Genomic DNA, 27,412 nt, shown 5'->3' with positions numbered 1-27,412 from the left:
TTCAACTTTACTATAGTTGACACGGGGATGCCAAAGCGCTCCAATTAAAATTTTACAACTGTTTCTATGATTGATTATTGATTTGAGTCTTTGAGTTACATCAAGAAATGACACAAATATCTGGTTTCACCTCCTCAAATGTGGATATTTGGGGTTTTCTCTATCTTCTAATAGGTAATTGAACATCTCTGGGTTTTGGATTCTCCGTTAGACAAAATCAGCTATCTGAATATGTCAACTTGAGCTTTGGGGAATTTTTAAACCATTTTCAGACTTAAAATGGACTAAACCATCCATCCATCCATCCATCCATCCATCCATCTTCCTCCACTTATCTGGGGCCGGGTCACGGGGCCAGCAGGCCAAGCAAAGCACCCCAGACGTCCCTCTCCCCCACAACCCTTTCCAGGTGTTCCCAGGCCAGACGAGATATGTAATCCCTCCAGTGTGTTCTGGGTCTGCCCCGGGGCCTCCTGCCAGTGGGACGTGCCTGGAACACCTCTAACAGGAGGCGCCCAGGAGGATCCTGATCAGATGCCTGAACCACCTCAACTGACCCCTTTCGACGCGAAGGAGCAGCGGCTCTACTCCGAGCTCCCTCTGGATGTCCAAGCTCCTCACCCTATCTCTAAGGCTGAGCCCAGACACCCCACAGAGGAAACTCATTTCGGCCGCTTGTATCCACGACCTCATTCTTTGCGACACTACCCAGAGCTCATGACCACAGGTGAGGGTTGGGACGTAGATGGACCAGTAAATTGAAAGCTTCGCCTTCCATCTGAGCTCCGTTAATAAATAATATAATGGACCAATTTATAAAAAAAACACTGGTTAGCAGCAGCCGTTACTATTTTAAGCTCATGTTCACACAGTCATGTTGCTTGTTTTGTCCAACCAACATTGGAACAAGTGGATTTTTGCCATTTTTGCTCAAAGAAATCTTAATTAATCAATTATCTAAACAGTTTTCTATCGTCACCTACTCTGCTACTGCAAAAATATAACATAAAAAACAGCAAATAAGTAAATAGAATTTTAATAATCAGCCAGATTGAGACTGCGAACCAGTTAATCTGTGAACACATCAATTATCAGAACAGTTGTCAGTTTCAGTTTCTGATGATCTATCATGACTAATCATTTCAGCCCTAAAGATAATTTGCTTCAAGTGTCTATCAGGTCGAATGACATCATTTCTTCCACAAAATGTTTGGTGACATCACGAACAGGTTACATTCAGACCCTTTTTTGTTTTGAGGCGGCTCATAATTATATTTTGGTATAAACAGAAGAATGTTAGAATATCTTCAACAGCAGTGAGGTCAGACCTCGGCCATCAGGATTTATTTCCAGGATGTGTCAGTTTTCAGGACAGACGGATCCTGATCATGAGCTGAGGACAGTTTAATCTTGTGTCCTGTTAAATGTCTCTGTGTCTGTGTTGAGGCAACATTTAAAGATGTTTGTGACTCACAGCAGGTGCAACAGCAGATTAACATCAGCATCATGAGACAGAGTAAAGACAAAGACAGGATCTGAGGGGACAGACACAGACGAGCAGGTGATGTGTTTCTACTCACTTGTGTTTGGCGAACTCGTCCTGCAGCAGAGCCACGTAGTTCGCCGGGATCAGTCCGGACTCCAGAGACCCGGTCAGCTTCTTGGCCAGCACGTACTCCCCCCGCTTCTCGATCACCGACAGCTTGTCCCCCTCCTTCACCGTCAGCTCGTCGTCGCTGCGGGCCTCGAAGTCGAAGAGCGCCGCGTAAAGCTGCACCGGCCGCTTCTTGGGCGACGGGACGCGGATGTCGCCGGACACGGTGCGGATCTCCGCCGCCTGCGCGGCAGGGTTGGCGATGACATGGTTGTTGTTGGGGACGGCTGGGTAGCGGAAGTCCGGCCAAATGCAGTCCCAGAGCCGGCTTAAACACGGCATACAAGAGCGACAGCAACTCTCCATCCCGGGACATGAAGGAGCGCGGCGGAGGGGTTATTCCAGGTTTGGTCGGTTCACCGATCAATAAGACGCGGTTCAGGATTCTCAGTCCGCTGAAAACGGCCTTTTACAGCCCACAGTGACCAGCCGTTCAGTCCTCCGGGTTCCCTCTCTTCCTCTGGCTGGAAACATAATGCACCGCCAGCAATAGTTGGGTAGATTAGCCGGAGGAACCGGTTTTTTCTGTTGAGATCACGGATCTGAGCTCCGCGCCTGCAGTGCGCACGGCGGCTGCGGGAATGCGGAAACGGGAATGGAGGGCATCCAAGTCGGATCGGTTCCCTGCGAGGTCTCGGCGGCTCGACCCAAGATGAACCGAGAATGTGAGCATGGCTCCCGAGAAAATGTTAATCCATTGTAATCTGGTGCAAACAGGGGAAAACGGCTGCAGCGGGTGATGCTCAGGTGTTAATCCGCGAGAGGGGAAGAGGAAGGTGAAGGTGAAGCGACGGCACGGTGCGTAAAAAGTTTGGGTTTGGCGCTCCGCACACCTCCTGCTGCTCACACACCTGCGTACTACTGAAGGGGAGGAGGGGACTACTCTGTGTGTGTGTGTGTGTGTGTGTGTGTGTGTGTGTGTGTGTGTGTGTGTGTGTGTGTGTGTGTGTTTGGCTCCGCCAGTTTTCCCTGAAGGTCATTAACGTTGAGTAAACGGTGGAGTCTGTTTGCGAAACAATAGTTTAAATCAACTTCCTGTGTGTGAAGTTCTCCTCCGCTTTGTTTCATCATAAAAAACTCATTGTCTGTTCTTAATAATGACTCATTATTAGTGACTCTATATGACACATTTACAGAATAAAGTTTCACTCACTTTACAAGCTCTAATTGTGAAAATGAAAATCAATTTTGGCTTCATAAACACCACATGCTGTTTGGTTATCACAGGTTTGTCTGTTATAGAGAGGAAGTGTTCAGTTGATTCAGCAGAAAATTAATCTTATTAACAGTTTAGATAATTGATTAGAGCAACAATTAATCCATTAATCAATTAGCTGTCTTCAACTACTGTTAAAGGTCCGGTGTGTAGGATTTAGATGTATATATTATATGTATATCTGAAAATAAGAACTGTTGTGTTTTCGATATCTTACAATGAGCCATTTATTTCTCCATAGGGAGCAGGTCCTCGTCTACGGAGATCGCCATTTTGCCCTGCATGTTTCTACAGTAGCCCAGAGCAGACAAACCACTGGCTCTAGATGGGGACTGTCACATTTTTGCATCAGCCAGCACAGTTAGAAGCCCCTCTGTGAGGAGAACATCAGAAAAACACTGATTTGTAATGTGATATTTCAGTGTTTTTACTGGTTTAAATCACCTGGTCTGTTTGTTTTGGAGAGGAAGAGACCTCTGCGGATAATTCAGCTGCCGGTAAAAACCTCCTGAACGTCTGGATCTTAAGTGATCAGAGGAAAAAGGTGAGCACACATTAGCAGGTGCTGGGCTAGCAGCCTGTCTGTGATGCACCAAACAGTGTAGGAAAAACACTGATTTGTAACATGTAAATGCTTTAGTGTCTTACTTGTTTAAATCACTTGTTTTGGGGAGGAAGGAACTTCAGAGGTTGATTCAGCTGCCTGTAAAAACCTCCTGAACAATAAACACTGAAGAAATTCAATCTGAGAGAAGTTTTAGCTGCAATCTGCTCACAACTAAATGCAACCTAACCCCAAAAATCTTACAAAGAAATCTTATTTTTTAATCATTTAATTGGTTTTAATCATTTTTAAGGAAAAAAAAGTAGAAATTCTCTGATTTCAGCTTCTCAGTTTGAGGATTTTGCCTATCTTTGTTTTTTATATGATTATAAATTCAACATGTTTGGGTTTCGGACTGTTGGTCAGAAAAAATCTGAACAGAAACAACAGTGCTGGCTCTCAGAACATTTTTCCTTATTTTTAACATTTGTTTTTGACATTTTAGCCGAAACAAATAATCAAAAGTCTGTTAGAATAAATCTGTATGATCAGGATTAATAAAACTAAATGATTGTGAGGTGCTGCAGTGTCTTTACACTGATGGAATATTTTAAACTTATCTTCCTCTGAGTCTTTATTTATAGACTGTGGAGTCTAATGACTGCAGCCTTTGTACCGTTGCTCCCTTTGTGCCTTTAATCCTGCTTCAGTTCTGCATCATTACCACAGAAAAGTGCACAGGATACAAACATATTACAGCGCCTCATCACAAAGTAGGAGGAAGTGAACACCAAAAATAAAATCTAAATCATGAAGAGTTTTTACAACAAACATCATCAGACTTAAATGGATTTTAGGAGGTGCTGCAGCTCCGAATAATTTAATGAAACAAACCCGAAAGGACCAAAGTGATTTAATTATGAGCTGCATCATTTAACGTGGAGTTGCATTAAACTAATTTTAGTCAATCACAGTTAATTTTGCAGACACATGCTGTCAGCAGGTTTTCAGCTGAACTGATTACCTCAGCAAGTGATTTCACTGATGAGTTCCTCCTCTCTTAAAGGAGAGACTATCAGTGGGTGGAGTCTTTGGTTTGATTGGCTCTCTGTGGTGCACGGTTGCCGGACACCCCCGCTGTAAATAATGTTGTTACTACTCTTTTATTTGTGTTGCTCTGAGCTGAGCACAGGGATCAAATGTGAAGTCCCTCAGAGAAATAACACAAACAGCAGGAGCTGCTTTAAAGGATAATAACTTCACTTACACTGAGAGTCCCATAAAAAGATCCACACCAACAGTGAATGTGTCCTCATCAAAGCCTGATTCTTCTTCTTCTTCCTCTTCTGCGCCATAGAGCTCCAGTGTTGTTAATAAACACTATAATGAGCCACTGTGTTGAACTGGGTGACATGTTCCTACTTTACCATGAACACATACAGTTTATTTAGTCTCAGTCACACATACACCATCCTGCTGCCCCAAATACTCACTAGAGCACCAAATGTGGATTAATCCGCCACTGATGCACTGTTTCCTTCTGTTTGTGTGATTAGACCTACAGTGACCAGCTCAGATCCACAGACAGGAAGTCAGAAAGTATTAAGAGATGGCGGCCCGGTCGCTAGAAGAAAATGTTGGCATTGTATGTTTCTGAAAACCACAAATATGTTACATTTGTACATTTCATAAATCATAGCAATGTTTCTAAAGTGATGTAGGATACAAGCTGAATTTGCCATCAGGAGGTGGAGGGGATGGTGTATGGTGTGTCACCTAGGAAAGCTGCAGACCACTGATCGAGACCAACAAGCAACAGCACTGGTTGTTTTTTAGCCGAGTGGCAACCTCACAAAGTGCCTTTAAGTGCCAAAAAAACTGCACCACGCTTTGGAAAGCAGAGCTAGATGGTAAACAAACATGGCAGCACACCGGTAAGGTAAGACAACACGTTTACATGTCGTTTTCTATATGTTCTCTGACATTTATCCTAACGATATGAGGCGGTCTTTGTGGAAAAAAAGCTTGTTTAGTGGACTAACTTTGCACTTGAAGGTTGCCCGTTCACTTACGTTTTAACAGGTCTGACGCTACTAATGCGCCCCGGCTGTATCTAGGCTAACGGCTAACATGCTAACTATTATTTTTATGTCACTAGTCACTTGAAACAAATTTAGGACGATAGGAGACAGGTTGAAATAAACCGAAATTTCCCTTTAAGGCTGTTTCCTCCACAGCTCCAACCTCTCATCCAAGTATGGTCACTCCTGGTTCCACCAAATAAAAAAAAAAGAGATGACAATGGCTGCCATGCGTATGTATGATGTCATGGTAGCTATGTCAATTATTTTATACAGTCTCTTAGTGAGCTGGTGCTGTCTTTCCACTGTGGACTGTGCCACAAAAAGGGGTTCTTTTTTTTTTACCAAGACAATGCTGTGTTTCTTGCCAGGAAAGTGCCATTAAAAGCGGGTATTTTGGGCCAAAACATGACCTTTTCCTCACCATAACCAAGTGGTTTTCGTGCCTAAACCTAAGCACACCTTACGGCAGCCTTGGTAAAGTTAACATACAAATGCAATGTATCCATGGTTTTCAGAAACATACAATACCAACATTTTCTCTGAGTTGGAGGCAGACTAAGATATTGCTGTTTTTGGACTTTGTTGTCAATAATAAGAGAACAGAATACAGCCTTATCCTTTACAGTAAGCGGCAAGCTGTCCACTTTCCAACAGTCGGCCTTTTACTGTCTTGAGGTAGCAGCAAAGTTTAAAGACTAAAACTGGTTCAAATCCAACATGAAAGCACCGGAGCTCTAATCTTAATCTTTCTGTTGGAACAGAAGCTTTAAGTTGGTGAAAGGCTCAGTTTCTCAGCGTACACGTTGACTCTGTAAGCTACAGTTACATCAGAGGAGTCTAATGAACCAAGTCTCCATATCACAGACTGTTGTTCAGTTTCAGCTCCCAAAGTTAAAGGCTCAAAGAACCCGGATTTACCGGCCTAATTAATGATGCCGAGGTTAAAAAGTGAACAAGGAAGGAGGGATGATGAAGAGCACTAGGACAAGGCCGTTCAGTGCCAACAGTTGAACAAAGATTAAAGTCCTCGAGCTGATTCTGAAAGCTCTGCCCACACACACCAGGGTTTCAGGACAGACACCAAATAATCTGTCCAAATGAGTATTAGAATTCTACTTGATCCCTGAACTGAAAATGGTGGCAGAGAACCCAACCGCCATAACCAATAAAGATGAACGTTGACAGTGCGGCAACAGATCTGCCATATACAGCCCACCTCAGGCAGGAGCCAGGGAGACCAGGCTGTGTTTACTTCATCATCAAAGAGAGGCTGAGACAGAACCTTACCTTTTACTACACTGTGAGAAATATAAGATTTTTAGAGGTCGAACAAAGTTTAAATTGACAAACATCATATGTGTAATTCATGGCACAATTCAAACAGGATCAAAGAATTACTTGTCTCTTGCCGCTGACTACTGTACATATTTCTTTCTAAATATGGTCCCATGAGGAACACATGAAGGGGAGAGAATTTGCCTCTTTATAAATGTAGTAAAGTGCAATATTTCCCTTTGAAATATAGTGCAATGGAAGTAGAAACTAACATCCTCTTATCCAGGTCAGGATTGTGTGGGGCAGCAGGCTGAGCAAAGTGCTCCAGATGTCCCTCTTCCCAGCAACATTTTCCAGCTCCTCCTGGGGGATCCCAAGGCATTCCCGGGCCAGATACGATATGTAATTCCTCCTGCATGCTCTGGGTCTGCCCCGGGGCCTCCTACCAGTTGGATGTGTCCTGAAAACCTCCAACAGGAGGCATCCTGGTCACTTCAACTGGCCCCCTTCGGCATGGAGCAGTGGCTCTACTCCGAGCTCTCTCAAGATGTCCGAGCTCCTTACCCTATCTCATTATTTCAGTCACTACCCAAAGCTCATGACCATAGGTAAGGATTGGGACGTAGGTAGACTGTTAATCGAAAGTTTTGCATTCTGGCTCAGCTCCCTCTTCTCTACGACAGTCCTGCGGCACTGCAGACACTGTGACAAACCACCTGTCCATCTCAAGCTTTATTTTACCCTCACTTGTTGTGAACAAGCCCCGAGATACGTGAACTCCTTCACTTGGGGCAGCAACTCTCTCCCAACCTGGGGGAGGAAATCCACCATTCACCGGCAGAGAACCATGGCCTCAGACTTGGAGGAATTGACTCTCATCTTGACCGCTTCACACTTGGCTGCAAACCACCCCAGTGTATGCTGGATTTCACGGTGTGATGAAGCCAAGAGAACCGCATTATCTGCAAAAAGCAGAGACGCAATTCTGACGTCCCCACACTGGACCCCTTCCTCCCCCCTGGCTGCACCATGAATATCACAAACAGAATTGGAGACAAGGGACAACCACGGCGGAGGTTAACATCCACTGGGAGCATATCGGTGAAACTTCTCAGTCATCCAGCTCATGGTCATTTTTAGCGCTATATCGTAGGCAACTGGACTTGCTTGTGTTTCTTGAAGACGAGGCTTCTTCAGTTCTAACAGACTGGTGCAGAGTTGCAGAAGTGTCATAGGCCACCTCCGATGGTCACTCCAGTTTGACGTAGATGGCTTCTCTCATGCCTCTTTTAAACCATCTGTCTTCTCTGGCCAAGATGTGAACATTGCTGTCCTCGAAAGAGTCTCCCTTTTTTACATCTAAAGGAAAAGGGACATTCTTTTTAAGACCTGGACCCATCTAACCTTAACGACACACAAGATGGCCGGGTGGGTCAACAACTCACATGAGACCTTTTTGACTGTAAGGGTCCACGTGCACACAGGGTTTTAAGTTTGTGGCTCCACACCAGTCCGTTAGAACTGAAGAAGCCTTTGATGAGGGGTGAAATGTCTACAAGAAACTCAAGCAAGTCCAGTTGGCTATGATATAGCACTAAAGATTACCCACTGGACATGTGTTTGACTTTGTGCCTCACAAACTGCACCTGTATAAAAATTACTTTCCACTCATCAGGCTGAGTTATAAACATGATCAGTGTGGAATATAAAAGAAGAAGCGTTGCTCAGTTTGATAGATAGCACACCGTTTTATTAGTATATTTAGCTTTGTGACGTACAGCTCGGGAGAAAACAAAAAACAAAACTAAATGGTCACAATTTTTTTAAGTCCAGAAACATTTCAGCCTTAGCAGTGACATCACACAAAAGAAAGCTCAGTTTTTCGATCATTGGTTTCTTTGTCATGGACCAGAGTGATATGTTCTCGTTGTTGGGCTAAAACAAACACGCCCGTACCGCTCCAACGTAGTCAACAAACAGAAAAAAATAATAACCCTAGATTTCTTTTCTTTTTTTTTTTTTTCCTCGATCGTTAAGTTGCTTCACATATATTATCAACACTTTTCTAAAGAATCAAAATATTTAGCCACAGGTACTGGAAAAAAGGTATCCACTGTTATATATAATAATAAACACAATAAATATAAAAAGAATTTTTGATATAATTTATATGGTATCAAAGAGAGAGGGAAATGGGCCTTCAGTTAGACGTGTTTTTACAAAAGTGATGTCCTTTTTTTTTCTTCCTGAGGTTGAGTTTTGTCTTCTGCAGTTTAAAGTTTTGCTAAATATACTAATAGACTAAGAGACCCGACACACAGGGTCTGTCATGGCTTATCATTCACTGAGGAATCATCTCCACCGGATCGTGGTCACACCAGTGGAGGGTCGTTGTGGCCCCACTGTGATTTAGTGTGCTGTGGAGTTAGCTGAGAGGTCAAAGGTCAACCCTCTCTGAGCCAATCAAACACACAGCTCGACTCCCCCCCCTCCCAAACAATCGGTTTTGTCCGGGGACGCTTTTTTATTTCAGTTGCATGACGTTTCTTCACCAAAGCACGAAAATTAAATTCTGATTAAACTGATAATCACACGCAAACTAGCTGTTAGCATTCCTCAACGAAACAAAGTGCATCTTTAGCGCAGATGCTAACTGAATGCTAACAAGGCATTTTTAAAAGGATGCTAAGAAACAAAAAAATCTAAGCAGGAGTCTGGTGAAGAAACATGACCGACTGAAATTCAAAATGTCAACGTGTCCCCTCGTGCGATAGGCTTATGTGTGAAATGGTGATAATTGTGTTTAGACGCAGTCCCATTTCCCTTCAGTGTGTAAGGAAGGAGTCAGATTAACTGAGATGAGGGGGGGAAAGAGCAAGAGAGAGAGGGGAGGGGGAGGGAGAAGGATAAGAGAGATGAAACGAAACAAAAACAAACCAGAAAGAATCGCAAAAATCTGTACATGTAAACATCACACTTCCACTGAGTCAAATCATGAGGAGAATACAGGTTTCACATTGGTATTACTGTAGGTACAAAGCCCCGGCGGAGGAAATCAAGACAATCAAGAGTCCGGTACAAAGTCAGGTGAAGACAGAAAGAGAAAAGAATCGCTAGAAATTAGAAAATGAAGGAATCTAAAGCACCAAAAGGAACAGAAATAAAAAACAAACAGTAAAACAAAACGGCTCAGGAAGCCATTTTTTGATTTTGACAATAGCTGTACACCCTGATAGAAAAATAAAAAAAGGTCCATTACGTTTTCTCCTTTGTTTTTTGTTGTTTTTCCAACATGTGTGTTGAGCTATACATCTGACCAGACTGGTGAAAGAAGTGTGGGATTATTTTAGGGACCCGACCGGCATCACAGCTCAGCTGAAGCCTCCCTGAAGCAGTTTCTGATTCCTCTCGATGGATTTAATAACTCTGCAGGATGAGAATGTGATCCACAACGATATGTGATCAGAAACTTAAAAAAAGGATGAGTCTGTAGCTACCTCAGAGGACACTCAGGTCGTGTTTGCTTATATTTGTGGATTTTAAAGAGATTTAAAGGAATAGTTTGACATTTTGGCAAAATATCACTTTCTTACAAAGATTTAAGTTGAGTATATCGATACCACTCTCATGTCCGTTTGGCACACATGTAGTTGCTGCCAGCAGGTGATTAGCATAGCTTAGCATTAAGACTGGAAACAGGGGTAAACAGCTAGCCTGGCTGCATGCAACAGTATCCTTTCAATCTAACCGATTAAGTTAAATCTTGTTTGTTTAACAATACATACTTCTCTCTGTTAGGTTTTTGTACAAGAAGTAATATGTTTATCCGTGATCATTATGCTGCGTTCACACTACGAATGACATAGCAACAGGCTACATTTTTAACCAAACTTGGTGACATGAAGCTACAAACTGACGCCCAACACTTTTGGCTGCTGACGGTGTGACGTGCTGAAAGTCAAAGTTGAGCTGACCTCAACTTGTTTCAGCACTCCAATGATGTGGTGAAGCATCAACCAATAATATGTTTTCATTTTTAGCTGTGGTAATGTTCCTGTGTTATTTAGCTTAGTTAGCTGATGCTATGCTAGCCTTCTGTGTCCTGCGGTGCACATAGGGATGCAGTGGGGAGGTGAAATGTTAAAACTGGGGCTCAGACATTGATAAAAAGCATAACTTTAAATATTTTTAAGACCAAATACAGACTTTAGATGCTGTTCAATTGAGTGGCTTTGTGGCAGGTAGCAGACACCCGTAAGCCTGTGACAACATAACCATGTTATTGAGCACTCAAGCGGCACTTCAGTGGCGACTCGGCAATAATGTAGCTGGTCACATTGTTGTGTTGTCGCTCATAGTGTGAACGCAGCATTACAAGTGCTGGTGGGCAGATTTTTTTACGTTTGGACAGAACCAGGCTAGCTGTTTGCTCATTTCCAGTCTTAATGCTAAGCTAAGCTAAAAGTTATAGCTTCATATTCAACAGACAGACATAAGGCTGGAATTGATCTTCTCATCTAACTCTTGGCAAGAAAGCAAATAAGCAAAGTTTTCAAACTGTCTATCCTATTAATGACCTGAGGACTGAACACAAAATATATATATTTTTTCCCGAATCTGATTTTTTTCAGTTTTTAAATGAAAAAATGAAGTTAAACTAAAATAAAACTGCGTTTTTTTTCCCACTAAAATTATATTACAGGAAATGTTAAGAATCACATCACATAACGAGAAGAAACATAAAAAAACAAGCAGTTAAATGAAACAATATGATGTAGGGAAAATTAAAAAATAACGTTCGCATTGGGGGAATTTGGACTCCTGAGCTCAGTTACAGTGAAGCTCACAGTAGTTTCAGTTTGATGTTATCCTCTTTTAACAAACAGACTGACCTCATACAAATGTTTGAAACATTCAAAATATTTTTCTCCACACGCAGCCTTTAAATCTCCAACGAAAGAGACTTCTTTGTCGTCAAAGACCTTCAGAAAGTTGAGCTCATTTTGAGTAAAAGCAACTTCATTTCAAAGTTTTCCTTTTAGAAAACAAGTCAGATTTTAGCACTTGAACTTGTCTTCAACGTGCAATATTTTACACTGAAGACTGAAAGCTCAACAGACAACATGTCTCAGGTTCACAGTAGCTGTACAGATATATACACATCAGAGCAACCTGGAGCTTTAGTTTAGTGCTCTAGTAAGAAAGGTGACATTTGCTCTGTTCTCAGCTGCTCTTTGTCGGCTGTAGCATCCATGTCTGTAGCTCTGTGAAGTCTGAGAGGTCAGGAAGTCACTGTGACCTTTTCTCAAAGCTCTTCTTCAAAGCCTCAAAAGACTGAATCCTTTCCGCAGTGGATCGATGCATAATCTTAATCTCAAAACCACGTCTGTGTGTAAAAATAACCTTTGAGGGTCTTTACACTCACTGAGGATCTCAGTTATTGGACAGTAAAGGTCGACATGTGGCTCGAATTCTTACGTCTTTCACAGAGCTGTTTGATTTCGTCATGGAATCAGAACTCGACAGCCGAACAAGTAGATGACATGATAAGTGTTTCTGGTGATGCCAGTCGGGTCTCGTGTCGGGTGACGTCCATGTTTGGAATGTGCAGTTTAGGCAAACAGAGTGACGCTGTTGGAATATTGTACAAAATATCTTCTCCAAAAAAGACCACTTTACTTGCACTACAAAATATATCTCTAAAATAATAATATTAAGAAGAATCAGAACATTAATAATAATAATAATCATGTAATTCTAAAAAATAAAAATCAGATAGAAATGTGTTGGCTGCTCGCTCAGCCGGTGGAGACGTCAACAACAACAGGAGGAGTTTTGGAGAATGAACGCTCTGATTACGGCTGAAACACTCAGATTATTCTCCCGGTCTGTCCCACTGGATACAACAGACGGACAGAAGGAATGGAAATCAAATAGTGAGCAAATTACACCTTTCTAAAGATTGTCATTTGCCTTTTTTTTTTTTTTTTTTTTTTAATTTTTGTACAGTTTTTCTTGTGGTGCTGTTCTGCAGCTGTCTGGCTTTGACGTAAACTGACCTGGGCTCAGAAACACTTGTAGAAAACATTAAGAACGTCTTTTCTGAGGCTGATGGAGAACTTTGACACTTAGGAACCAATGAGATGAAAGTCCCACATGCCCATCTTCTAACCGACTACTTGATTATCACTTCAAATACTCTAAAATCAGCGAAGCTGCGTTTGCTACAGCCTGACCAAGAATTCAACTCGGGCACTTTTATTTTGTTTCCTTTTGGGACCCTCTCAGTCGTTCAGCTGTGTTCGGTAAAATGATTCATCCCTAGATGTTGTTTGAAAGAAGCAGTTTGTCCCGGTGGAAGTTTTTCGCTGACAGTATCAAGAATGAAACTCCGAGGAGGAGGAGGGAGGAGGAGGAGGAGGAGGAGGAGAGGGGTGAACTGCAATCAAAAGCCTCTTCACCATTTAAAGAAAATCTTAAACTGCTCTGATGTTTCATGCCAGGGAAACTAAACGGAATAAAACTACTTTTTCCCCACTGATTAAACCTCATTAGAACAAGTGTGAGCAAAACAACCGGACAAAAACAGCTCTTAGATTCATTTTAGGCTCCGAGCTGCAGCATATGAAACACAGTCCAATGATCATAACGTCTCCTGACTATCGGGTTAAGTTGTGTTTAACGTTAAACTGTGGCTTGATGTCATTCTTCAAGTGCAGATAGCAGACCCACATTTAACCATTTCAAACCCATTGTACACTTTGACTTAGAGACTGTATGGCTGTTGATCTGATGGTCACATTTCCTTCATTTTTTACAAACACATTTTGGAGGTTTCAAGGTTTTCAGCATGGCAGTCAGCCATTTCTGAAGGAGGTAAAATTAAAAGTCTGCTTGGTTGAGACTGAATCTGAGTCAGGATGTTGGGACTGAAATTTTTCTTGAAATCCAGTGAGTTAAAATAGAAACCCGCTGGATCGTGCTTTGATCCGAGGGAGCAGCGTCACATCACCTGCTCTGACAGACAGACACAAACTGTTCTCAGCGTCTGCACGGCTGGCTGAGTTCTGACAGATATTTGAGTCAGTGTTTCCGAACTCACCAAACATATTCACTGTTTGAGAAACTCTGTGACAAGTTACTGCCTTTAAATGAGGAGTTGATTTAAAGAGAAATATCTGAGCAGATGTTACAGAGTGTTATTGTGCACGTGTCATCAGCCTCCATCTTTAACACTGATTAGAAAATATCTGACAAAAGGACAAACATCATCAAAATGACCTGTTCTTATTGACTGCTTTTTTCTGCAGTATGTGACTCTGGTCCCTCAGACAGAGCTGCGTTTGGATCAGCCTTAAAAAATTATTTCTGGGCTCCATTGAACACATCTGGACAAATCTGGGTGTCCCAAAGGTGCCGGATCTCCTGACACTGAAAACCAGGCAGACTCAACCAAAACATTGGCAGTATCTGACAGCACAGTGAGGGCTGAGCAGGAGGACAGAAGGACGGGCTGCTGGTGTCATCAAAAGTGCCATGTTGGGAGATTAATAAAGGCAATCACACCACCTTATTTTAAATAAAACTATTCAATCTGCCGTTAAATATTAAGTTAAATAAAGTCACTAAAACTGGGGAGAAATTAGAGGAAAATTGATTGTACCTCAGCAGGTCTCCTCCTCTATTTCAAATGATGGATAAATTATATCTTTTAAACTCTTAGGGAAATAAATTAAATTCAATCATAGTGAAAACACCACATGACCTCTAAGAGCATTGCTTAAAGGTTGTTCTCCAACATGTCCGACTGTTTCAACACCATCCTCCCCTCCTTCTCTCCTCCATCTCTTCTAGTTGGGTCATTTTTTTTTTTTTTGCATATTTCTCGTGTCACTCAGTGATCAGTACACTTTAAACAGAGCTTCCCATTTTGTGAAAAAGAACAAAAAACTTTTACACTTCTACATCTAATCATAAATTAAATAATTTACATTTTCAACATTTCAAACTCGTCTGAACTCGACGTGGTGGCTCTGACATTGCACACGAATGTAAATCAGTGAAAGTTCGGATGGAGGTTTTGTGTTAATCGATGTGTGACCACACCTCCTGAACGAATGGCTTGCACGTGTCCTCTGCTCTGTGGCCCGACAGCACTCGTCATCCAGCACGTATGACACACATTTTACCGCCTGACCGTCGCTGCGGGCTGCCGACACAAACCACCGTGAATGCTTTGATTATCAACTGCATTGCAAAAAAAACACATCACACCTTTCTCTGCTCTTGTCTGACACCAGCAGTGCAAGTCTGAGGGGGTCCCTCCTGGGAAACGCATACACACACACACAGAGAGCCCCGCCCCCTTCAAATCACAGATGACTGTTGCTTCGCTCAGTGTGCAAAAAAAAGGGAGCAAATCACGGTGACACGACGGTCGAACTGAGTAGAAACCACAATAGAAGCACAGTACACAGAGCAATGCCTCGGGAGGATTTAAGTCACGTTTGTCTTTTTGTTCATTTTCAAACCTCGTCTGTATGAACAGGTGTCGAGTGAGCAACTCCGACTGGACAATTAAGCTTTTTGAGCAACTGCACCGAGAGACAAAACTAAGTGGTGGTAACAGAAACTCGAGCTGCTCTTTACCAACGTCACAACTCCTTAAAGCAATAGTTTGACATTTTGTTTTTTGCAGATTTAGATGAGATGATTAATATTACTCTCATGTCTGTACCTGCAGCTGGTTAGCTTAGCTTAGCACAAAGACTGAAAACAGGGAAACAGTTAGCATGGCTCTGTCTGTAGCTAACAAATACTGCCTACCAGCACCTTTAAAGCTCACTAACTAATACGTTATATCTCGTTTAAATAATCCATAGAAAAGTGTATAAACAGCATGGTGTAGCTTTATCCAGTGTTATGTGCTGAACTATCTCTTCCAGTGTTCGGTGTGTCTGGACCTATTAAACATCGCAGCGCCAGTTGCATTGCACATGTGTCATACCCCAGAGCTCCGATGGAGTCAGGGAGTGTGTCCCAGCCTTCACTGAACACCAGGAAGCCACTCCTCATGGTTATAAAAAAAGTCCTTCAAATAACCACGGTTCAAAACATGAGATAAAACGTGTTAATAAGTGAGCTTTGGAGGTGTTGGTAGGTCGATTTATTAACCTTTGAACAGAGCCAGGCTAGCTGTTTCCCTCAGTTTCCAGTCTTTGTGCTAAGCTAAGCTAACCAGCTGCTGTTTCCAGCTTGACATTTAACAGACAAACAAGAAAGTGGTATTGATCTCTTGTCCAACTCTTGCTGAGAAAATGTAATGAGAATATTTTCACAAATGTCAAACTATTCCTTTAATAAAGAGGCTGCAGCAGCAACCAGGTCTCCAATAAATATAATCTTCAGCTCTGAGAACAAAAACTACCTTCATAAAGTGTAATATCAACATGGCTGAAACCAAAACCTGACAGGATGACGGGTTTAATTTCCTCTTTAAAGTTATCTGCAGTAATATAGTACCGTCTCTTTTTCTTTCCTTCTGGATTAAACTAACATTTATCATAAACAGTTAATCAGAGTTATAAACTGGACTATTTTGCTCCCTTGAGCGGTTTAAGTGCGTACTTGTTGGCCTGATGAGGAGCACCACAGAGACTCCGCTAACACTTCCCTCCCTGCATCCTCCAGAGGGTGAAAATACGGGAAGGGATCGAAAGGAATCGAGGTCGAAAGAATTCACAGTTAGAAAGTCACGAAACACAACATGAACCAAGCCCTATGAAGCAAAAACAAAAAAACCAACCAACCGGTCTGAGAGAGGCGGGACGTGTGAGCGTGTTCACCGAGTCCTCCTGTAGGTCTTTGAGTTGTTTTTGCTTTGTTGTGGTCGAGTTGCAGTCGAGGTCGGTTGGTCGGTCGGGTTTTCACGGGGCACTGCGGCTAGCTAACGCCCGGCTTTGTTGAGGTTTTAGGTCTATGGCAGAAGGTCCGGTTTTTGTATAGCAGCAGCAACATGAAAGTTCTTCGTTATAATCATACTAATAATAATAATAATAACAACAACAATAATAACAATAGTAATGGCCATCTCAGAGTTTAACAGATAAACACAGTAAGACAGAGCAGTCCTCCTCTTCCTCTGAAGCCTGGACCGGACCAGGGAGGGGAGGAGAAAGAGGAGGATGTTTAGGTCCACGAAGAAGAGGTGAAGAGTAGGTCCAATGAAGAGAAGAAGAAGAGAGGGAGGGGGAGGGGAGGGGAGGGGAGATAAACAAAACAATGCTGAGGTTTTGTTGGCGTTACATCTACATTTGTAAAAAGTAGAAGCGGGAGGTAAAATTGCCACCAGTCATCAACATTTAACCCCCCTCTCATTCAAGGAAAGCCCTCCCCTCCACACACACACACACACACACACACACACACACACACACACACACACTCCCCTCCCTCCCCTTTAAGGAGAAAATCCCCTCCCGCAGAAACACACTCCTGTCAACTCTGATTCTTCTCAAGTTTTCAAGATGATGTGATTATATACAGCAGCACACGAATGAACCCGCACAGATGAAAGAAAAAGTTTAAAGATTTCAGTGTCTGAAAAGTTTACAACATCAGTTCTCGAAATGCTTCCGACATTACAGGTCTGTTGCGCAATATAGTTTGATTCTCCCCCCAAAATATATAAACCTTGAAGACATCAGGTGGTAAAGTAGAAGTAAACTGGCTTCTGGTGGGAATGTTACCATTCACTTGCAGTGTGTGTGTGTGTGTGTGTGTGTGTGTGTGTATATGTGTATGTGTCTGTGTGTGTGTGAGGAACTGAAAATGGAGTTGGCAGGTCTGATCTGAGGTATTTCCTGGTGGTCAACATGGCGTCTTGGATGCATAAGTAGCAAGTTGCTCCCTGGGTAAAAGGGGTGAGGAGGATGGGGGGTTCAGGGTGAGGGAAAAGTGCTATAGGACACAGAGAGCTTATATACAAGCGAGCACAAAAAAAGTTTCTCTCCTTTTTTTTTTTTAAGCCAAACAATTCCTTTTTTTTTTTTCTCGTTTCTTTTCCAGTTTCCGTCCTGTCGATCCTCTGGACTCAAAGTCTTTTCCGTATTTAGTGCTATCTGTTAAGATAAGTCAAGCCGCTTCTTTCTTTCAGTCACTTGGGAAGAGTTAAAAAAAAAAAAAAAAAAGAAAGCTCACTGGACTCCCAAAAAAGCACAAATTAAATCTTCAGTCAAATCAAAAACACTTGTCGTTTAACAAACAGCCTTAGTAGAACCAAATCAGGGAGTCGTTAACTTTGAAACTGTTCTGATCATAAGACGGCACCCGTCAATCAAAAGTCCTCGTGTTGGAGCTCCACAGGGAAACTCAAAATTTTACTTCTCCACCCACGAGGATGCAAAGTCTCTTTATCTGAAACCACAGCAGCAGAACAGTCTAGCAGTCTCCTTTACTCTTCTTCCAAGCAACGCTCCTCTTTTCTCCTCCTCCTCTCTTCCTCTCCTCCACACTCCTTCGCTCAGAGTGTAGTCGCTGATTGTGAGGTGCTTCCAGAGAGGAGAGGAAGAGATTCCTCCAGAGTCCTAACGCTCCTTTTTTCTCTATGTTATTTCCCTCCTCAGGCAGAATCGATGGATTGAGGTTGTGGGGGATTGTTTTGGGGATGGTGGGGTGGGATTCCTCTCCCTCCCTCCGTCTGTCCCAGTTTCCCACTTTCTCCTCCAAAAAATGAAAAGTGGCCACAGTTACTGAAGAGAAGGCAGATTTAAGGAGGGAAGAGCAAAAACAAGAGGAGGTCGGGTGTTCAGCGTCGATAAGGAGAGACGGGGGGGGGGACGCAGACAGACACAAACGAACATAATGGAACGTGTGTGTGTGTGTGTGTGTGTGTGTGTGTCAGTGTGTGTTCTCCCACGTTTCCCCCAAATCAGTTCTGCTGCAGGATGAGGTTCTCCAACTCGTCTGCCGAGCGAAGCAGGAAGGCGGCCGACTCCCGGTAGCCAGCGATCAGCTGACGCACGGCCGTGATCTCTGGCTGGCTGAGCTGGGTCGACGCCCCGCCCCCTCCTCCACCCCCGCTGCCCCGCCCGCCCAGGCTGTTGTTGGTGGTGGCAGAGGAGGAGGAGTTACTGATGTTGGCAGAGGAGATAGATTTCATGCTGAGGTCTGTGGGGCCTGAAGGAGGGCAGAGAGGAGGGAGAAAGAGGTCAGAGAGAGGGAGTGATGAAGACAAGGATGGAGGGAAGGAGGTGGAGGGGAAAGGATGTGTCAATAAATAGTGAATGGAAGAGAAGAAGAGGAGTAACAGGGAGAGGAGGTGAGGAAGAGAAACATCAGTCAGGTAAAATGACTTCAGACTGCAGGAGTATCAAGTCTTTCATCACCTGTGGCTCCATTAAACTGTGTCCAGCTCCAAAGTAATGGGAGCAATGGACCCTGTAAGCTTCATCTGGCAGCCGTAGCACGAGCTAAACACTTAAACTGGATTTATAGTTGTGTGTTAAGAATCTACTGCATAGCTTTGGAGCTTACGAGCGTAGCTGCCAGAGTGGTGCCAAAGGTGACGAGCTCATTCACAGAAATGCAACTGCATGTCAGGGTGCTGGCAGCTACGGAGACACCACATGGAGACCACATGAGCTGCTGTTGTGTGTTTTTCTCTGACAAGTTTCTGATGCCACTAAAGATTCTTGAGAATTAAAGACACTAAGACCTCAAACTGATCAGTATCATGGGTTGTTGAGTTCCAGGGCCTTTTTTAAGTGATCTATAGAGGGAATCGCCTTGTTGTTTACAAATACTTCCGGGTAGTTTTGGAAAATCACGATGTCTAGAAAGCATCAGTGGCTGCAGCTGACAGGGACAGCTAACACTAGCAGCAAAGCTAACATCAGGACGTCATCTGTTAAAAGCCTCCCGTTGTCGGATACGACATGAAACTACTCCAGTTAGCTCAATCATGTTGTAACTAAGACATCCGCTGGAAAAATATTTTTTTCACAGACCGTTTATTGAGTTACTGAGTTATTATAGACACCGCTAATGGCTAACAGCTTACAGTTAGCGCAGCTAATCTACGATAACCATGTTACTAATTACAAAACGTGCACACAGAAATAGTAATGTTTGTTCAATCATTGTGTTTATAGACTTTACAAACATCGGATTAGTCTAAACGGTGATACAGCGACCTGAAAAATGATATGTATATATATATATATATATATATATATATATCTCACAAAGTACATGGTGCAGATGCATTCACTGCATGTCCATAATCTGGGCACAGTAAGACACAAAGAACAAAGAGGTTGCATTTAATCCCTTAATTAATCAGGTGTGTGTTGAGGCATTAACACGGTTCAACCAATCAGAGTATTGTCTCTTATTCGCTTTAAAAGCCACGCACTTGCCTGGATTTGGCAGATATGAGAAGTGAGTGGTTTTCTGCTGAGTGAGAGCAAAAATGTTACGGCAGTAAAAAACTGGGAAATTTAAGCAGCAAAACTACAACTGTAGCTGTAAACTTGTCAGAGACAATGAAGTTACGCTGCTCCTTGGGTGTAAATACACACAGCATCTCTCCTAATGGGGAGTCAAATAGCAGCTCTGCAGCTCTGTTTACATTTTACAGAATGCCATTAATAATATCCTCATTAATGATGTTATTATTTCACCCACCCAACCCATCTGTGCTTCTGTGCGTGTGTAACACACATTGTGAACCCTCCTTTGTAGGAACATCTTACTATCTGAATAATGCACCTTTTAAACAGCAGGAAAATGCTGCAGCATTCTGACTTTAGACCAGGTTTTTGTTCGTCAATGACTGATGAAGGTGTGACGAAAGACACATTGTTTGCTTAATAAAGTTTTTTGCAAGTAATAGAAAATAGTTTGCATTTCTTCAACTATGGACTAGTTCCTCCTATTCACCTGTCTACAAGTTTTTGGAGGTGTGAGGGTGAGCCTTCACATTCAAGTGCTGGTCACTTTCTGCTGCTTCAAAACAGCAACACACCATCAAAGCGCCTGACCTCTTTTTAAGACCTACACACCAATGGGTGCACAGATGGGCACAAGAACATTTGTTACTTACACAACGTGGGCTCTGGCTGTGAAAATGACAACCTTGTCGATCTGAAACTAGCAATGACAACTCCACAATTATCTTCTTATCAAAAGTTTGTCCTCAAACAGTCACAGACACTCAAGCCACCAAAGATGGACCTCAGTTAAAGTTTTCAGAGTCTGATAAGCCCGTAACAATGGCAGTTTAGCTAAATGACTTTGAACTCTACATTTAAGTGACATTAGTATCATGTCTGTACGTTAGCTGTTTCACACTGCCATCTGCTGCTGCCTCCTTTCACTGCTCTCTCTTCTTCTGCTGCTCCTCATTCATCATCTCCTCATTCATCCCCAAATTACCCACTCATGTTGTTTCTGTTCATCTCCTCCCCTCCTCCCTCCTGACCGCCTGCTTCCTCTGTTATTCACTCTTCCCTCTAACTACCGTGTCCTGTCCGTCTCCATAAAGACCCTCTTCCTCTGTCCCCCTCTACCATTCTCTCACCGTTGCTCTGAGCAGCAGCGCCGGTTGTCAGGGAAACGGGGTGTTGCATGGCAGCGCCCAGGCCCGGGTATCCACGGTAACCGTAGCTGAGGCCGGCTCCGTTGATGTAGAGCTGGGTGTCCTGGGAGGAGAAGGCTGATGCGGCCAGGGAGTAGGCGGAGTGAGCGAGGGACGCCGGCTCCCTCAGACCCCCTCCACCGCTGGACGGCTTGTCCAGAGAGATCTGCTCATCCTGGAACAGGAAACAGGACGTTTCTTTTCAAAATAATGTACAGCAAGCTGGATGAACCAAAAATGTAACTGGTCTCAAGAACCCAGAGGAAGATTATCATACCGTCAGTCAAACGTTTTCTTTTACAAGTTAAAAGTCTCACTGAGATTAAAATCTTTTTCCAAGGCAAACGTATGGATCTAGAATTACAGTAACACTAATAATATATGAACATGTTTGAAGTTTTCCACCACCTTTGTCACAACTTTTAAAATTCCCTGTCAACAGAATCTATGTTATTTAGCTCTGTCTGTGGTATCAACACGATAATGGCCCCATAACACCAAGCTGTTGGTTGACCGGTGGCCAATATCGGGCCTACAGTGAATTTTGTCGCCCCCGATTTTACACCGGCATCACTGGGTTATCCCAACAGGCACTAGTAAGCCCCAAACTGCTTTTTTTCGGCTGTTTCAGCGTGTCAAATCTGTGTCAGTGAATGCAATCACTCCGATTGTCAGTTCAGCTCAGCGTACGAGAAGAGAAACAGAGGTGAGGAAAGCAACCAAACAGCTAAAGTCAACAGGGTGTGAGTTCAAAACAAACTTGTTAAATTAGGTAAGATGGTGTTTTTAGCTACTGAGCTCTTTGGCAGAAACTAAACAGTATTTGTTATTGTTCTTCACTCAATGGTAAGTCTACTTTATTCTTTCAACATCGGGTCTTTTATTTCAACCGAGAAACTGCTGTTTCATGTCACGATGCCAGTCAGCTCGGTGGAGTGGGCGGACTCAAAGGTCTGGACCCAGACGAGATATTTCTTTTACAGTGATTCTAAATAAACAGCTCTGTCCTGAATAGACCAGACAGAAGACATTCTGCTTTTATGTACATTAATCAGTCAAACACAAAACAAGTTATTCTTTTTCCCTTTCAAGTTTGAATTCAAACACACATACAAATAAACACTTACGTAATGGGCGTCGAGGCGCATCCTCTTTGCAGCGTTGCGTGATTCGCTCTCGCAGGCGGCAGCCAGGATGTTTTCAGCCATGGCTGAGGTGAGGTGAGGTGGGGTAGGACGGGTCTGCAGGAAAAACAATGCTGAATTATAGAGACAGGTTCAGCAGCCATGACTGAATATACAGAAGGACACCGACAGTGCTGCTTATGTTGTAGTTATATACTGATTATATTAGACTGAAACAAGTGTGATTATCTATTGAACAGTGTGCGACACGTTAACGACCACACCAAAACCCTCGGCTGGAACTGACTCGATTTTACTAGTGACAAATATTCAAAGTGTGTTTGTGTATGAGAGGGAAAATACAAAAGAAAAGAACTTTTAAGAAACATCATGTAAATGGCATCCTTTGGGCATTTACATTTGACAGAGTTTCCAGTTTTAATATTCAATGGTAAAAAAAAGTTAAATTAAAATAACTTTAAAAAAAGAAGCTTTTAATTAATGCAAGCACATCATTATTTATTTTAATTTTAATTTTTTTCAGCATGTCTTATCAGTTTAATGTTACTGTTCTTTTTTTATAGCTTTTTTATATTACTTATTACTTTTTTTTTTAAAATTTACTTTTTTACTCTATATTAATTTTATTCCCCAGTTTGCTGCAATTTTCTGATTTTGATTTATTGCAGTCCTGACTTTTTGTTTCCTATTAAACCATGTAAAACACTCTGTAACTTTGTTTTGAAAAGGGCTGTTTGAATTAAGTCTATTAAAATTATAATAATCATTATTATCATCATCATCATCATCATCATCATTATTATTATTATCAACCATACAAAGTTCTCTGTCTTCTGAAACAATAATTCCTGTGGGATGTTTGCAGGTAATAAAAGAGCCAATGAGAATTGTGTTTGCCTATTTTATACCTCTGCAGCTGTGCGCCTTTGTGTTTTGTGTGCGCACCTCATGTGAGCACCAGACATATATATTACTGCAGCAGATGGTCCATAGCGTGTAATTTCACACATGCATTTTAAGACCAGAAGTGTTCAGAAGCTGCACCTCCCAACTTTGATGTCCAATCAAACGGCTGCTGTCTGCAGTGCCTGGTGCATTGTTACATTATGTCAGTAAGCTTTTTCACAGAAGTATAAATTAGGCATAATGTTTATGAGCAGATTGGATTGACAGGCAGTTAGCACTGGTACATTGCTTTGATATCAAATGTATAAAAGCTATAAAATCCCAACAGCCATCCTTCACTATGATTATAGAAACTGATGCAAATTGGATCTGTAGGCAGACTGCACCTCCCTGATGCCTTCAGTACTGAGTAGTGTAACATTGTGCTTCACCACTGGGGGGCAGCAGAGACATTACAATGACTGGCTCATCTTTACAATCAGTGTGAAGCAGCCTGTTGCCTCTCAGACTCCACACAATGTTACTGATGGGTCAACATCACTAATTTTCCCATCATACACCTCTCCTGCATCAGTACAGTAACATCCACCAATCTTGTGATAGCGCTGCAGCTGATTCTGCACACTAAACTAAGATAGCCGATTTATTAAATATAAAGGTGCAATACATTGGGTACCTTAAAGTGGAAATATAATTTTAACTCTGATTTTCCATTCACACAAATCCATTCTCACCTTCAACATTTCATCCTGGTGCAACTCACTAACCACCAAACACAAAACTCCCCTGCGTAACTAATCAGGCCAGCAAAATAAGCAGCTCACCCCAAACTCCTCCATCTGAACTGTATGACCCCTGAGTGATCAGGGTGGCTTTCCTGATCCTTCTCAGCCCCTCCACCACTCCCTCCACTTACTGCCATCAGGCAGACGCTACAAACTCCCACTCGCCCAGAACAACATCTACAAGGGGTCCTTAATTTCCTCTGCAACAACCACCCTGAACAATCTAAAACAGACACTGCACTTTAACCTGTGTTTATCAGCTGCTGTTTAACAGTCCTTTTCCATAATATTTGTTTTACATGTGTTTTAAATGTTCTTACTGGATCACTTAGAATTAAAGTACTCCATCATATCATATCAGCTTATCCTATGTTTTTGTATGTAAAAACTAACTAAAGCTGTCAGATAAAGGTAGTCGAGAAAAAAGTACAATATTTCCCTCTGAATGGAGTAGACAGATGCAAAAATGGAAATACTCAAGTCCAGTTTTGACGTACTAATATTTTACTTTAGTACAGTATTTCAATACATGTACTTAGTTACTTTCCACCGCTGAACTATTTTAAGACAAACGCGATACCTCGAGGCTCGACCTCAGTCACTGGTTCAGTATAAAATTTAAGTTCTCCAAGAAGACGTGGAGGCAGTGACAACATCTGACCTCTTCATGAATTATTCTGGATGATTTAGATCCTCAGCACCTCAGTGAAGAACAATCTGACAGCATGAGGGTTCTTTGTCTAAGACATTATTATTTTTTAATCACTTGCAAAGATCACATTGATTAAATTATCTGTCACTGCACACACCCTGCTGGTTCCTGCTGATGTCGTGTTATCAAGTGTGAGACACATTAACAGCACACATCTGTCACTTAAAGTCAGTTTGTCACTTGATGTGTCTTGACATTCTGCACCGTGTCACATCTGTAAACTGAAATAAACTGACTGGAGCGTGCTGTTTCTATAGTTACAGCTCATTTACAGGCACATTTTATCTTCTTTTCACAAAGATGGTAAAAGACACAAATACACTGCATTATATATATGTAACAAATATCAAATTATTGTCACTTTTAGAGGCTAAAATAACTGTAGAGCACTCAGGGAGCAAACACCAAGGTAAGACATGTTATTTTAATAAAATTAAGAGTCTTTCCTGCTGCATCTGAATAAAATGATGAAAAACAATCATGATGATTTTTGGAGAGTAATCGTGATCCTCTGAGTATTAGGACTTTGGACACAAATGATATGTGACCAATTAATAAAAAATAACTCCTGCCTTGCAGTCGTATGCCTCTGCCAACATGCCAAGTTGCAGTTTACATCCATGTCAGTGAAAACGTGGATGCTTCACACACAGAAGATCTATACAGTCAACACAGTTTCAAGATTAAGGTCACCAATTCAGTATCTGACCAAATGTCTCCCCTTCTGTTCCTGAGATATGACGTTAAAACATGATGATGTCACAGTGAAGCTGACCTTTGACCTTTTGGATATAAAATATCATCATGACATCATTCTATCCTATTAGACATTTGTTCAAAATTTTGTCAAAAAACCAAAAAACATGCCAAAAACATGTTTTGTGAGGTCACAGTAACCTTGACCTCTGACTACCAAAGTCTAATCACTTCATCTTTGAGTCCAGGTAGACGTTTGCACCAAATTTGAGGAAATTCCCTCAAGGTCTTCCTAAGACATCACGAAATCGAAGAAAAGAGGTGGAGACTGACAAAGGTCACAGTGACTTTGGACCACCAAAGTCTAATCACTTCATCCTTGAGTCCAAGTGGATGTCTGCATCAGATTTGAAGAAACTCCATCAAGGTTTTACTGAGATATCAGGTCACAGTGATCTTGACCTCTGACTAAAATCTAATCAGTTTATCCTTGAGTCCAATCAGACGTTTGTGCCAAAACTGAGGACATTCCCTAAAGGCCTTCACGATGAGAGAGACATAAGGACACAGTGATCTTGACCTTTATTTTCATATGTAAAAAGTAACCAAAGCTGTCAGATAAAGTTAATCCTTGAGTCCAAGTAGATGTTTGTGCCAAATTCGAAGAAATGCCCTCCCAGTGTTTCTGAGATATCGCCTTCACATTAATGACACAAGGTCACAGCGACCTTGACCTTTCTTTTGATCTTGACCTTCATCTTTGACCACCGAAGTCTTACCAGTTTATCGTTGAGTCCAACCAGACGTTTGTGTCAAAGTTGAAGAAAATTCTCTCAAGGCCTTCTTGAGATATCACATCCACAAGAGTGGGATGGACCAATGTACGTACATATATACAGACAACCTAAGGGCGTGAATGAGATATCGCATTCACAATATAATAATGCCTCAAACCACGGCTTTCGCCCGACGTGGAAGAATAAAAACTGAAGCTGAAGATAAATTTCAAATAGTTTTGGCAGCTACTTTGAGAATGCAAAAATCTTATAATGTATAATGTAAACATCTTATATATAATTTCATTCTAGAATTTTATAATGAAAATCTTTTTATAATGTAAACATACACAAGAGCAAATGTGTTTTTGAGAGAATAATTGGTTTTATACACTGGTGAATGTTAGCCTTACAGGACAACACACATAAACATACCACACTTATTTCTAAACAATCCAGAGACAGCATGTTTGTGTTTCGACCTGGTTTGACAGAAAAGTCTGGAACAAAACAATTTTCTGTCTCTTAAATTCACCTTAATTCCTCCAATCTGTTTATTCCCTCTTGTCATGTGTCTGCATTTGCTTCTGTGTGAAGAGTTTTGCCCGGATCTTGTTGAAAATTCTCAAGGCACTTAAGCACAGATAAACAACAGTGGAGAACATTTCGCCCACTAAAGCACATATACTAACTGAAAGCTTTTGTTCACTCTTGTGCACACACAGTACAGAGATACTGTGCACGCTGTACAGAATAAAAACCACCAGGAAACAACAGAAGATGTCCATGAAGCAAGGCCAGTGCTGCATTATGGGCTCTGCTCTGAACATGTTGCTGATCAACCACACTACACTTATATAAACTGTACAATAAAAAGACAACATCAGAACATAACTGGATGTTCAAGATCGTTGGCTGAACCACAGATGACTCACACCACCTCAACAAGCTACACTATTTATTAATTTATTTGCACACCCA

General features: G+C 42.0%; 2 protein-coding genes across 3 annotated transcripts in view; both read right to left on the bottom strand.

The window, feature by feature from the left end:
* The window catches only part of srms (src-related kinase lacking C-terminal regulatory tyrosine and N-terminal myristylation sites), a 42,785-nt gene extending 40,274 nt beyond the window's left edge, over positions 1-2,511 (bottom strand). Inside the window, exon 1 of the mRNA XM_049582176.1 lies at positions 1,581-2,511. Within this exon, the coding sequence (XP_049438133.1) occupies positions 1,581-1,960 (380 nt within the window). The 5' untranslated portion in view covers positions 1,961-2,511. The remainder of the gene's footprint in view (positions 1-1,580) is intronic.
* A 6,010-nt stretch (positions 2,512-8,521) lies between these two features.
* The window catches only part of LOC125891275 (nucleolar protein 4-like), a 253,944-nt gene continuing 235,053 nt past the window's right edge, over positions 8,522-27,412 (bottom strand). For both annotated transcript variants that reach the window (XM_049580405.1, XM_049580406.1), the window contains 3 exons: positions 22,539-22,652; positions 21,355-21,586; positions 8,522-18,950 (listed from right to left, as the gene is read on the bottom strand). In XM_049580405.1, coding sequence (XP_049436362.1) covers positions 18,703-18,950; positions 21,355-21,586; positions 22,539-22,652 — 594 coding nt within the window. In that variant the 3' untranslated portion in view covers positions 8,522-18,702. The remainder of the gene's footprint in view (positions 18,951-21,354; positions 21,587-22,538; positions 22,653-27,412) is intronic.

This window comes from Epinephelus fuscoguttatus, linkage group LG7 (genome assembly GCF_011397635.1).
Source record: "Epinephelus fuscoguttatus linkage group LG7, E.fuscoguttatus.final_Chr_v1".
NCBI lineage: Eukaryota > Metazoa > Chordata > Actinopteri > Perciformes > Serranidae > Epinephelus > Epinephelus fuscoguttatus.
Note: the sequence above shows the minus strand (reverse complement) of the source record. Positions and strands in the feature narration are given on the sequence as shown.